At 34.1% G+C, this 14594-nt stretch overlaps 1 protein-coding gene across 3 annotated transcripts in view; it reads right to left on the bottom strand.

Moving 5' to 3' along the window:
- Sestd1 (SEC14 and spectrin domain containing 1) overlaps positions 1-14594 on the bottom strand; it is a 128143-nt gene that overhangs the window by 30847 nt on the left and 82702 nt on the right. For all 3 annotated transcript variants that reach the window (XM_027943977.2, XM_071619020.1, XM_071619018.1), the window contains exons 8-9: positions 11362-11417; positions 6572-6783 (exon numbers count right to left, since the gene is read on the bottom strand). In XM_027943977.2, the coding sequence (XP_027799778.1) occupies positions 6572-6783; positions 11362-11417 (268 nt within the window). The remainder of the gene's footprint in view (positions 1-6571; positions 6784-11361; positions 11418-14594) is intronic.

Genomic DNA, 14594 nt, shown 5'->3' with positions numbered 1-14594 from the left:
AGGCAAGCTATCCTCAGATTCTCTTTAGAATGCAAAGGTTGGTTTGTCCTTCAACATCTCCATTTTTTCTTTTTTAACCTTTCGTATGCGCTGTCTTCAGAAGGGCATGGTACTAACATCCTGTGTCTCTCTATTAGCCTGTCATATCACTCTTTAACAAAAGAGACAGATGAACAGTTTGGTATTAGAGAGGCACTACGCATGAATCTAAATGCTGAATTCTGGCTCTGCTCCCACTAGTCAAAAAACTTTTGTTCCTCACCTTATAAATGATGTTAGTGACGCTCACCTTACAGGGTTATACCAGTCATTGTATGTAAGATACTCAGTGCAGTAGACACTAATAGCTGCCAGCCTCTGCTTTTCCCAGGTTTTCTGTAGCCTAGCTTCTTGTTTTTCTCATATCTGCATTTTCCAATCAGATCCCTGGGTTCTCAAGGAAGTCCCTGAACTAACTATGGTATCCAACACTTTAAAATATGGAAATAAAAAAAGAGTAAGCTTTAAGGAAGCTTACATCAACATTTTTAAACAATTTTCCATTTTCCTTTTGATCATAAGTTATTTCTCATTTATTACTACATGTTTGACAATGAATATGGACACACTGAGATAAAATGAGATGAAATGAATTTAGGTAAATTTTAAATATTTCACTAGAAATATCTAGATTCTAAAAGTAATGAAGGCATTTAAGATTTTTAACTAATTAGTAATAAATTATTAACATCAAACATGTAAGCTTTGATTTTAGAATACTCTAGAAACTAAAAAAGCAAGTTAATATAACTTGGGAAAAATATATTAGGGAAAAAAAAATGATGGTACGGATTGAATGTGTTGGAAACTTAGTCCCCAGTGAAATGGTATTGAGAGGCAGGAACTTGAAGGGGTGGATAGGTCATGAAGGTTCTGTCCTTATGAATGGGTTCATGTCATTATCCTGAGAGTAGGTGTGTTTCAGGGGCAAGTGTGGCTGGCTTACTCCTGCACATGTGTTCTTTTTCTTTTTCATCCCACAATCAGGCTCTGCTGCCTTTATACCTCCTACAGTAGGATGACGCATCAAAAAGACCCTGCCAGAAGCAACTCTCAACCTTGGACTTTCCAGCCTTCAGAAGTGTGAGAAATAAATCTGTCCTTTATAATGATTTAGTTTCAGGTATTGTTATAGCAGCACAAAAAGGACTTAAGACAGAATGAGAGTTTGAAGAAACACAAACTTAAAAGTAAATCTTAAGGGGCTAGGGATGTGGCTTAAGCGGTAGCGCGCTCGCCTGGCATGCGTGTAGCCCGGGTTCGATCCTCAGCACCACATACAAACAAAGATGTTGTCCGCCGAAAACTAAAAAAAAATAAATATTAAAATTCATTCTCTCTCTCTCTCTCGGTCTCTCTTTAAAAAAAAAAGTAATAAGATTTTTTTAAAAAAGTAAATCTTAAGTATACTAAACAAAGACATCTTGGCACAAAAACCCTGTTACATTGTCAAGTACCCATATAGTTTTAATGTATGCAGAAAATAATTTCCCTTAGTATGCTTCATCAGTAATGTAGACCCAGTAAATGGGTGACTATTTCTAATAAAAATAATGCAAATTGAGGTGGATGCCCCAGTAAACAAGTTTATTTAAATGCATTAATGATGGTAACTTGCCAAACAACTATTATATAAAACTTAATTTCAAACACAACATCTTGCTCAATCTGAATATTAATTTACTGTAAAAAACAGTTCTGTATCCAATCCATAACAATGTGACCCCAGAATGGTTACATTTATATGCAAAGTATAACCTTGGAGATGTGTTCTTAAAATCTACCATGACAAATATTTGCACAGGCCAAAAATGTGACTATCTACTATTCTTTCATGGCCAGGCTGATTTGAAGAATGCATGAGAGAATATCTGGAAGTATATAAGGTCAAACCAGCCAAAAGGATGTGTCAAGCAAATGTTAAGGATCTGCCCCACAAAAAGGGCATGGGGTCTGAGAACACAGCCTCTAGCTACATACTTATGCAACTCAGAGTGTATCTAATTTTGCATCAACAGTTCCTCTCTACACAGAAGAAAAGCACATGAATGATTCTAGAAATAACATTTGCAGTGCTGGTGGTAATTACTGCCATAATAAATAATGGGACTAACAATAGCATATTTCAGTGAAGTGGCATTGTCTTCCAGCCAAAAGCATGTGAAATATAATTTTTAACTGCCACAGCAGCAGCAGTATGAAAAACTCTTGCATACTACATGAATCTGATGCTGCTACTTTGAACTGTGGGGAATAAGTGCTGATAACTATCATGTTACTACTTAACCCCTAGTTTATCAGAGCTATGGATTCCTCTTGAATAATGTTTTTAGCGATAAGCTACTGAACAAAGAAATCTGAAGTAATTTAATTTTTAAGAATTTAAAACAAACAAAGATATTCAATTTAATGGTGACCTTTATATAAACAAAAAAATTTTACATTTTCCCCAAATTTGCAAATCAGGAGATGGTATAGCTCATACCATGTGATCAGCATATCATCAATTATATAGTTAAATTTAAGTAACCATTTTGTCCAGGGGTGGGGGGAAATCTTTCCTTAAGTTGACATCTATGAAAACAAGAATGTAGGAAAACACTGCATGGTGACCACTAATGTTCCAATTGATTGACTGGTGCAGCCAATTTGGAAAGCAGTATGGAGATTCCTTAGAAATCTGGGAATGGAACCACCATTTGACCCAGCTATTCCTCTTCTCAGACTATACCCAAAGGACTTAAAAACAGCATACTACAGGGACACAGCCACATTAATGTTTATAGCAGCACAGTTCACAATAGCTAAACTGTGGAGCCAACCTAGATGTCCTTCAGTGGATGAACGGATAAAAAAAAAAAATGTGGCATTTATACACAATGGAATATTACTCAGCACTAAAAAAGAACAAAATCATGGCATTTGCAGGTAAATGGATGGCATTGGAGAAGATAATGCTAAGTGAAGTTACCCAATCCCAAAAAAACAAATGCCGAATGTTTTCTCTGACATAAGGGGGGTGACTCAAAGTGGGGTAGGGAGAGAGAGCATGGGAGGAAGATTATTTCTAGATAGGGAAGAGGGGTGGGAGGGAGAGGGAGAGGGGAGGGGAAATAGCAAGGATGGTGGGATGTGATGGACATCATTATACAAAATACATGTATGAAGATTTGAATTTGGTGTCAACATACCTTATATACAGAGATACGAAAAATTGTGGTACATATGTATATTAAGAATTATAATGTAAAAAAAGAGAGTACATGTATAATGGCATAATTTGGCATGAACATACTTTATATAAAGAGTCACGAAAAATTGTGCTGTATATGGGTAATAATCATTCCACTATTGTCATGTATTTAAAAAATAAATTTAAAAAAATAAAAAGAAATTAAAAAATTAAACTTCTGTTAAAGAATTAAACAATAATCTTGTTACCATTATTACTATTATCATAAATATCACCATCATCATTTCCCTTCTCCAATTTCTTTATCCAATTGAGCTGGCCCATCATTTCAAAAACGTGCTTGCTAACACATTAACTCCTGTGTCCCTGACTTTCTGTCATGGCCATTTGTTCCACTTTACCAAAGCACAAATGCTGGATGAGTCCTATCACCTGGGTTCTCTGCCTATAGCAATGTCTAGAATAAATATCCAGCAGTAAACACTTACAAAGACTATCTTTTTTAAATCCACAACAGTCTTAGTAAATAGCTATTATAGTCAATGATGATATTGTTGTTATTCTCTGTTGACTAAAGAGAAAACTAGGGCATGGAACATTCCTCTCAAGGTGAAGGTGCTTAAAAGTAGAAGAGGGTAGACCCAGGTAACATGGGTTCGAAATCTGAGTTTTATACCATTATGCTATTTCTTCTTTGTAGTTTTCAAAGATAATCTCAAACTAATTAGCCAAAGTTTACTTGAATTAATAGGAACCATTCTTTAATTTACAAATGAGAACACAGAAAAAGTTGCATAAATTAAAGTATCCCCAGAAATCAAGTTTATATGTGGTTATCCATGGACTCAAGCCTTAATTTTTGCCTGGAATTCAACATTTTCATGATCCTTCCTTCCTTTCAACTGTTTTTTCCTATGACATCCTGATACTCTAGTTCAGAGGTCAGCAAACTGTGGCCTGCAGGCCAATTCTGGCCCACCACCTGTTTCTGTACATAAAGTTTTATTGGGGAAAGGCCCTGTACCTTCATTTACACAATACTATGTCTATTCTTGCACAATGATGGCAGAGCTAAGCGGCTGTAACTACAACAAAGACTGTTTGGTCACAAAGCCTAAATCTTAGTCCCTTTACAGAAAAAGTCCACTAACAACTGCAGTAAATATCGACAGTAGAAACTACTTCAATAGAAATAAAAACAGCTACTATTAATTGAATATTGGGTTCTTCCCCAAACACTAGACTTTTAAAAGAGCTGTTATTATCCCTATTTCAATTAGTGAAAGAAGGAAAAGAAGAAGGGGGTAAAGAAAGTAGACAGATAGAGCAAGTCTTAGATATAGGATGGAGACTACCTTTCTGACCATGTTGTATGGTGAAAAGGCCATCAATCCCCTCTGTGCCAATTGCTTCCCTTTTTCCTAGCAAGGCTTAGGATTTCAAGCAGCTGTTTACTCATGCTATGCTTCATCCTCCACAGAATGCAAATCTTTTTTTTTTTTTTTAGTTGTCAATGGACCTTTATTTATTTACGTGGTGCTGAGAATTGAACCTAGTGCCTCACACATGCTAAGCAAGTACTCTACCACTGAGCTACAACCCCAGCCCAAAATGCCAATTTTTCAAAGCCATCATTGCAGAGTGAAATCTTGGAGACAAGCTTAAGTTTTGTTACCCCCAATAAGTCTTCCCAGATTGTCCAAAGCCAGAGATTGCAGAATTCCAGTTTGCAATTGCAAAGCCAGCCTCAGTAGCTTAGCAAGGCACAGCACTTTGGTCATGTCCTGCGACACTTCACATTTTTGCCCCTTAAACATTAACAGCAAAAACCAAGTCTACCTTCATGTCCTGTATAATGTCTAGCACTATCCCCTCTATTTAACAAGCACTTAATAAATATTTACCTAGTGAATTGAGATAAAAAACTGGGACATTTCTAATTTGCATTTTTAAATATTTAAAGATTTTATTTTCTTAATTACAAAACAGACAAAAATCCAATGTAATCAAAAGAACATAAATGTCTTTCCTTAGTATTGACTTTGAGCATTCCTGCCTATATTTCTTATACAACTCAATTTTAAAGGGAACTAAAATTTCTTAAGAAATAAATACATTTAATATTTTCTGTATAAAACAATACATTTAATATTAGAATTACTTACATTACATTTATTTTTTCTAAGAATAAAAAACTCATCATAATTATCAAATTAACAGAAAAGTTATTAGAAATTGAAAATAAATCAGGGGACTGGGCCTGGGGCTGTAGCTCAATGGCATAGCACTTGCCTAGCATGTGTGAGGCACTGGGTTTGATCCTCAGTACCACATAAAAATAAACAAAATAAAGGCATTCTGTCCATCCATCTACAACTACAAAAAAAGAAAAAAAATGTTCTTTTTTTTTTAAATTTTTATTGTTGGTTGTTCAAAACATTACATAGTTCTTGATATATCATATTTCACAATTTGATTCAAGTGGGTTATGAACTCCCATTTTTACCCTGTATACAGATTGCAGAATCACATCAGTTACACATCCATTGATTTACATATTGCCATACTAGTATCTGTTGTATTCTGCTGCCTTTCCTATCCTCTACTATCCCCCCTCCCCTCCCCTCCCCTCCCCTCCCCTCTTCTCTCTCTACCCCCTCTACTGTCATTCATTTCTCTCCCTTGTATTATTTTTCCCTTTCCCCTCACTTCCTCTTGTATGTAATTTTGTATAACCCTGAGGGTCTCCTTCCATTTCCATGCAATTTCCCTCCTCTCTCCCTTTCCCTATACAAATATCCATTTAAAAAAGAAGAAGAAGAAGAAATCAGCTGGGCACAGTTAGAGCAGGATTGCAATTGCAAAGCCAGCCTCAGTAGCTTAGCAAGGCCCTAAGCAACTTAGCAAGACCCTGTCTCAAAATAAAAAAAATAAAATAAAAAATGGGTTGGGAATGTGGCTTGATGGTTAAGCATACCTGGGTTTAATCTCTGGTACATTCCCCCCCCCCAAAAAAAAGAGAATAAATCAAATATCAATAATCAGATATTATTTATTGCAAGAATTCTGAAAGCACTCATCATGTTTCCAACTACCTATTTTTAAAACTCATTGTGTTAGAGTAAGCTGAATGCTCAATGTCATCACTGAAGAAATAATATGACTTTAATCTAAATACTATATATAAAAAGATAAAATATTTTTAGAATTCCAGTTTGAAGTGTCTATATATTTCTCTATATGGTATACATAATACTTAGTAAAAGTCACAAAATAGAAATTATCAGGAAAAAAACATTTAGAATGAAAGAGTTAGATATAATCCAATCAGATACCTACCTGCATCACCTTTTGCTGAATCTCTTCTAATTGGGTGCGTTTACTACGCTGTCTACATACTTCCTGGTAGCGGGTGTACTGCTCTCGGAGTGAATCTAATAATTTCATAACCTGTGGCTGCGCAAGCAGTTCATCATCCATAGGAGACCACGAGACCCCGCCATCAGAGCCATTAAATCGACGCTGCTGTAATTCGGATAATAATTCATGCCCTTTACAAATAAAAGATACTTGTAATTAATACCCAAAAGGAAATACAATTTGTTTTTAAAAACTATCCACCTATCTATCTTCTAGGTCATAAGGAGTAAAATACAAAGAAGAAAATTATATCACAATAAATAGAAAAATTGCATATGTGCATATAAATACATATATATATATACACACAAAATATATTAAAGTGCCCTATCATATATCACAAATACATATGCTACAGATATATGCTATGTAACAGAAAATATAGTATAGCATATATATGGTGATATATAATTTCTATCTGTTTTATCTATCACATTCTTGTTTTTGGTGGATTTATTACTTAGAACACTATGCCAATCAATCATGTTTTCTGACAGAGCAGAATTATACTCTGGGATTTCTGTATGATGATATTAATCCAAGCTATATAAGATTTCAGTATTGATCCCTATTAATATCTCATCACAACACTTAAAAGTTGACAATGAAACAGATGTATGATTAGCATAAATAAAATTTTCATTACAAATAATCTCTGTAAAATCTCCACAACATATTAACTGTGAATCATAAAACATACTAGTGTGAGAACTGCATTGAATGTGATTCAATTATAGCAAGCTCATGTAGAAAATCAACTCATTTACAACTAAATCTACTTATTTACAACAAAAGCTGTAAATATATGCACAATTTTAAAAGTAAAGATTATTTTTCCAGGATAAAATGATTCTGTTATTTTGGTACCAAACAATGCATGATATTTAAATTCTTTTACTTTTAATTCAGTAAAATATGACTTTTTAAATGACTTTCAATATACAGAAAGAGAGCTATTTCCAATCTCTAAATAAGTAAATAAGTAAACAAAATTTCCTAAACCTCTCCACATTATACTTTGTAATCTCTATCTTAAGAGTTAATAGCACATAAAAGACTTAATGGTATATAAAATTAATTTTAAAATACAAATTTTAGAAGTTTCTTAATTCACCAGGTGCAGTGGTGCACACCTATAATCTCAGCGGCTCAGGAGACTGAGGCAGGAGATCATAAGTTCAAAGCCAGCCTCAGCAATTTAGTGAGGCCCTAAGAAACTCAGCAAGACCTTGTCTCTAAATAAAATATTAAAAGGACTAGGTATCTGTTTCAGTGGTTAAGTACCCCTGGGTTCAATCCCTGATACAAAAAAAAAAAAAAGTTTCTTAATTCAATGTCTTAAAATACGCAGTTTTCAAAATATCAAACACACACATGGAATTAAATTTTAAACATAGAGTAGAACTGGTAGTCTATTTTAACATTTAAGCATAATTCAGAGGGTACAAGTATTTCTTTGTTCTCTAAGGAAGTAAGATCTATGACACATTGAACATTAGGACAACAGAGTTACAACAAAGATATTCAAAATTTATTACTCCTCATCACATCTTAAAACTGGAAAAACACCTGTTTAAAACACATCTAACTCTTTGCACAAATCTCCGTATATAAAATCAAAAGCATAATATCAGAACACATTTATTTTTTTCTACTTTGGCAACTGTTACCCTTAATGGTGGCCTTTTAGATACCACTTCCATTAGAGAAACAGCACGACATCATTATTTCAAAGAACATATTCTGAAAGCACACTGTCTGGGTTAAGATCCCAACTCTAGCATTTACTGGGTGAATAACCTGCAAAAATTACTTAACCTTCTTGTGCTTCCATTTCCTCCTCTTAATATTGGGATGATAACAGTACAGACTTCACAAGGTTGTAGTAAAGAATTAATGAGTTAACATAAATAAAGTGATTAGAAGAGTGCCTGTCCCACAGTCAGACTAGAATTATGAGCTATTATTGGAAAAAGTGGTTAGAAATAAAATTGTGGTATTTCCAATGGGAAGAATTCCAACTTTTTCTCCTGGAATGTGTGACATAACAACTATGGATCTATGGGTAGAACACACATGGCAAGCTCCACAGAGCACTCACTGTGCAAGGTCACTGCAGACAGCTAAGGGGTTATTGCCTCTGCATTTAGACCTGTTTTTTTCTTAAATACATGACAATAGTGGAATGCATTACACTCATTATTACTCATATACAGCACAATTTTTCATAACTCTGCATATAAAGTATGTTTATGCCAAATTATGCCATTATACATGTACTCTTTTTTTTTTTTGCATTACAATTCTCAATACACATATATACCCCAATTTTGAGCTATGGAGAGAATTTAAGCTTATTTGATCTTGTACAAGTTTTCTGTTTGTTTGTATCTCTAAGGCTTGGCTTCATCAAGTACAAAGTAGAAAGAATAAAACTATCTTAGAAGGTTGTTAGGAGAATGAAAGATGAAAACACAGTACCTGGTACAAGGTGAATATTCAATAATTCTCACAGCCATGTAATGAAACAGAAAGTTTCACCTCCGTATTGCAAAATAGGAAATAAATCTCAACATTTTGAGAGGAAGAAAAATTATCATTATCAATTTTTTAAATATTATACAGTATGTTAACATAGTATTATTAGGTTACACCAAAAAGCAGTTTAAAAATATGTCCCAGCAAAAACACCCATAAATCAGAGGCATTTCTGTACATCAGTAACAAATCCTCTGAAAGAGAAATTAGGAAAATGACCCCATTCACAGTAGCCTCAAAAAAAAAAAAAAAAAAAAAAAAACATAAAATACTTGGGAATCAAATTAATGAAAGAGTTTTAGACCTCTACAATGAAAACTTACAGAATGCTAAAGAAAGAAATTAAAAAAGACTTTAAAAGACGAAAAGATCTCCCATGTTCTTGGATAGGCAGAATTAATATTGTCACAATGACCATACTGCACTATACAGATTTAATGCAATTCCAATCAAAATACCAATGACATTCCTCATAGAAAAAGCAATTATGAAATTCATTTAGAAAAATAAGAGACCCAGAACAATCAAAGCAATCTTTATGATATGACATAAATCTTCTTCCTTAGCAAAAAGAATTCAGTAGGTGGCATCACAATACCAGACTTTAATTATACAATAAAGCAACCAACAAAAATGGCATGGTATTCGCACCAAAACAGACTTGTAGACCAATGGTACAGAATAGAGAACACAGAGCAAACCCACATAAATACAGTTATCTCATACTAGACAAAGGTGCCAAAAACATACATTGGAGAAAAGATAGCCTCTTCAACAAATGATGCTGGGAAAACTGGAAATCCATATGCAGTAAAATAAAATTAAGCCTGTATCTCTCACCATGCACAAAACTCAACTCAAAGTGGATCAAGGACCTAAGAATTAGACTAGAAGAAAAAGGTAGGCCCAAATCTTCATCATGTTGGATTAGGCCCCTACTTCCTTAACAAGACTCCTGAAGTGCAAGAAATAAAATCAAGAATCAACAAATGGGATTGATTCACACTGAAAAGCTTCTTCTCAGCAAAAGAAACAATCAGTGAGGTGAGAGACTACAGAATGGGAGCAAACTTTTACCATATGCACATCAGATAGAGCACTAATCTCCAGGATTTATAAAAAGAAATCAAAAAAGTTAACATCAAAAAATCAAATAACCCAATAAATAGGCTAAAGAATTGAACAGACACTTCTCAGAAGATATACAATCAATGAACAAATATATGAAAAAAATGTTCAACATCTCTAGCAATTAGAAAAATGCAAATTAAAACTACACTGAGATTTCATCTCACTCTAGTCAGAATGGCAAATATCAAGAACACAAATAACAATAAGTGTTGGCAAGAATATGGGGAAAAAAAGCACACTCTTACATTGCTGGTGGGACTGCAAATTAATGTAACCAATCTGGAAAGCAGTATGAAGATTCCTAAGAAAACCTGAAATGGAACCACCATTTGACCCAGCTATCCCACTCCTCGGTTTACACCCAAAGAACTTAAAAACAGCATACTACAGTGATGCAGCCACATCAATGTTTATAGTAGCACAATTTAGCTATTTTTAATTCACAATAGCTAAATTGTGGAACCAACCTAGATGCCCTTCAATAGATAAATGGATAAAGAAAATGTGGTATATATACACAATGGAATATTACTCAGCATTAAAAGAGAATAAAATCACGGTATTTGCAGGTTAATGGGTAGAATTGGAGGATATCATGCCAAGTTAAGTAAGCCAATCCCCCAAATCCCAAGGCCGAATGTTTTCTCTGATAAGTAGATGCTGATCCATAATGGGGGTGGGGGGAGCGTGGGAAGAATGAAGGAACTTTAGATAGGGTAAAGGGGAGGGAGGGAAGGGAGGTGATATGGGGGAAGGAAAAATGGTGGAATGAGATTGACATCAATACCCTAGGTACATGTATGAAGACATGAATGCTGTGACTATACTTTGTGTACAACCAGAGAAATGAAAAATTGTGCTCCATTTGTGTACTATGAATTGAAATGCATTCCGCTGCCATGTATAACAAACTAGAACAAATAAAAAAGACTTTCCCATCAAATTCCTACAATATGTACCACATAGATGGTGACAATGTCTACTTAATGAACAATTGGTTTATTGAACTAGTATCAGTAATACATATGTTTTCATCTTACCTGTCTGAAGAACTGTTTCAGGATCAACTGATGGAAGAAAGTTTAAATCCACAGATCTGGAAAACACCAAAAATGCAACTTTTTAAAAGTTATAGTATTTTCATATAACTTAAGAGATCCCTTTACCTGTAATATCAAAATGGGTACACAAGTATTCCATTTCCACCATGTTTATCTCTTAAACACAGGGAAATATATTAGAAAAAAAAATTAAATTCTAGCAGCCAGAGAAATACCAATGTGATAAACCATAAAATTTTAAGATCATAAAATTATACAAATTAGAAAATATAAATTGTGCAATACAGCATTATTTAAAATATACCAAAAAAATACATTATCATGTTAATTCACTGAACATTAGTTTCAAAATGAAGCTTCTAATTATATAGAAACCCAGAACTGTAACATAAAAAATGTATGCAGCTATCCTCCAATCTAAAGCTTTCTTATCTAAGGGCTAAAATGTAGCTCAGTGGTAGAGCACTTGCCTAGCATGCACAAGGCCCTGGGTTCAATTCCCAGTACTGGGGAAAACAAAAAAAGTTTACTTATCTATCACAACTTTTCATAGCTTCAAATATTTCTGATACTGTATGTATGTGTGTGTGTCCTACCAATTATATTCTCTTTGCTATTCCAATTATGTTTCTTATACAGCCGGACTTCTGTCTTTATTTTCTTAAACACATATGAGAAAGAGATGCTTGAGGAAAGAAAGGGATCATGTTGCTGTATGCTCTAACTGTTCAGTCTTGAGCTAAAACCCTGCCTTCCGCCAAATGATCTAGGCCCTCCCCTAGAGGGGAGGTTAGCATATGTAGCTTTTAAAACATTGAGGTATGTTCCTACTATCCCTAATTTTTCTAGTGTTTTGAACATGAACGAATGCTCTATTTTCTCAAATGCCTTTTCTGCATCTATTAAGGAGGTTGATGAAAATTTGCAAGAGAAGGACTTTATTATCTGGGTATAAAAGAAACAGCATTAACACTTGAGTGCATTGAGGAGGGATTGGCAAATACAAGATTTTATTTAATACTTCATGTAGACATGTAAACCAGCATTTCCAAAATGTTTCTCAAAACACTGAACAAGATGAGGTCAAGTAAAAGGCTTCCCATCACCACATGGAAAGTTTTAAGGAAGCAATGAACAGGTTTCTCGGCTACAGTGCTTCCTCAGAGCTTAGTCTGTAACGTTTACAGTCATTCTCAGGGAGGGAAAATTAACTGACAGCACTAACCTCTCTGACCATGAACTCATTTTCTATAGACATCCTCTTCTAATGTCTTTTCTGGGGAAAAATAACTAAAACATATTAAACTTCTTCTGCAACTAATTAAAAAGCAAGAATACTTGGTTAATGTTTAATCAAGCACCTTGTGTGACATTTTCAATTCATAAACTATATGTGACTGTGTAATAGTTACATACACCATCATATACTTAAATATTTATGTTTTTATATGACATCTCAGGGTAGTAACTTCCTATGATAACTTTAATTAGATTTATATTTAAGCTATTTGTATTCACATTTTGACTGTTTTAATTGAGATTTGGTATTGATACTAAGATTCTCTTATCTCTCTCTGCCCTTATTATTTCAGGTAATTGACTACATCTGGATTCACAGAATAACATGATAGACTTTTATTAATGTTCCACTGTATATTCAAGGTTACAAGCCAAGGAGCTATCCAAGAATCTCTGCTGATTCCTTCAAATTTCCTAATAAAATAAATGTAATTCATCATATCAATAGAATTAAAGATAAAAATCATATGATTACCTTAATAGACGCAGAAAAGGCATTTGAGAAAATAGAGCATTCGTTCATGTTCAAAACACTAGAAAAATTAGGGATAGTAGGAACATACCTCAACGTTTTAAAAGCTACATATGCTAAACCCCATTTCTAAATGGAGAAAATTTGAAAGCATTCCCTCTAAAAACTGGAATAAGAAAGGGATGCCCACTTTCACTACTTCTATTCAACATAGTCCTTGCAACTCCAGCCAGAGCAATCGAACAGACAAAAGAAATTAAAGGGAAAAGAATAAGAAGAGCTCAAATTATCCCTATTTGCTGACGACATGATCCTATATTTTGAAGATTAAAAAACTCCACTAGAAAACTTCTAGAACTCATAAATAAATTCAGCAAAGTAGCAGGATATAAAATTAACACCCATAAATTAAGTGCATTCCTATACACCAATGATGAATCAGCTAAAAGAGAAATTAAGAAAACTATCCCATCCACAATAGCCTCAAAAAAAGAAAATAAAATGCTTGGGGAATCAATCTAACAAAAGAGGCAAAATACCTCTACAACAATGAAAACCACAGCAGAACACTAAAGAAAGAAAATGAAGCTCTTAGAAGACGGAAAGATCTCCCATGTTCTTGGATAGGCAGAATTAATACTGTCAAACTGGCCACACTACCCAAAGCACTATCCAGACTCGATGGAATTCCTACTAAAATTCCAATGATTTTCTTCATAGAAATAGAAAAAAAAAGAGTCATGAAATTCATTTGGAAAAATAAGAGACCCAGAATAGCCAAAGCAATCCTTAGTGAGAAAAGTGAAGCAGCAGGCATCATAATACCAGAACTTAAATTATACTACAGAAGTATAGTAACAAAAACAGCATGGTATTGGCAACAAAACAGACATGAAGGCCAATGGTACAGAATTGAAGACACAGAGACAAACTCACATAAATATATCTATCTCATACTAGACAAAGGCCCCATAAACATGCATGGGAGAAAAAGATAGCCTCTTCAACAAATGGAACTAAGAAAACAAGAAACCTATATGTAATAGAATGAAATTTAACACCTCTCTCTCATCACGAAACTCAAAGCAGATCAAAGACCTAGACATTAGACCAGAGATCCTGCTCCTGATAAAAGAATATAGGCCCAAATTTCCATCACGTCAGCTTAGAAAGGGACTTTCTCAACAAGACTCCTAAAGCGCAAGAAGTAAAACCAAAAATCAACACATGGGATAGTATGAAAGGAAAAGGCTTATTTTCAGCAAAGGAAACAATCAGTAATATGAAGAGGGAGCCTACAGAATGGTAAAAATATCTTTGCTTCCTGCACCTAAGAAAAAGCGTTAATCTCCAGGATATATAAAGAACTCAAAAAACTTAACACCAAAAAACCAAATAACCCATCAATAAATGGGCAAAGGAACTGAAGAGGCATTTCAAA

The sequence above is a fragment of the Marmota flaviventris genome, chromosome 11 (assembly GCF_047511675.1).
Source record: "Marmota flaviventris isolate mMarFla1 chromosome 11, mMarFla1.hap1, whole genome shotgun sequence".
Classification (NCBI taxonomy): Eukaryota; Metazoa; Chordata; class Mammalia; order Rodentia; family Sciuridae; genus Marmota; species Marmota flaviventris.
The sequence above is the reverse complement of the archived record's forward strand: the minus strand, read 5'-3'. Positions and strand labels throughout refer to the sequence as shown.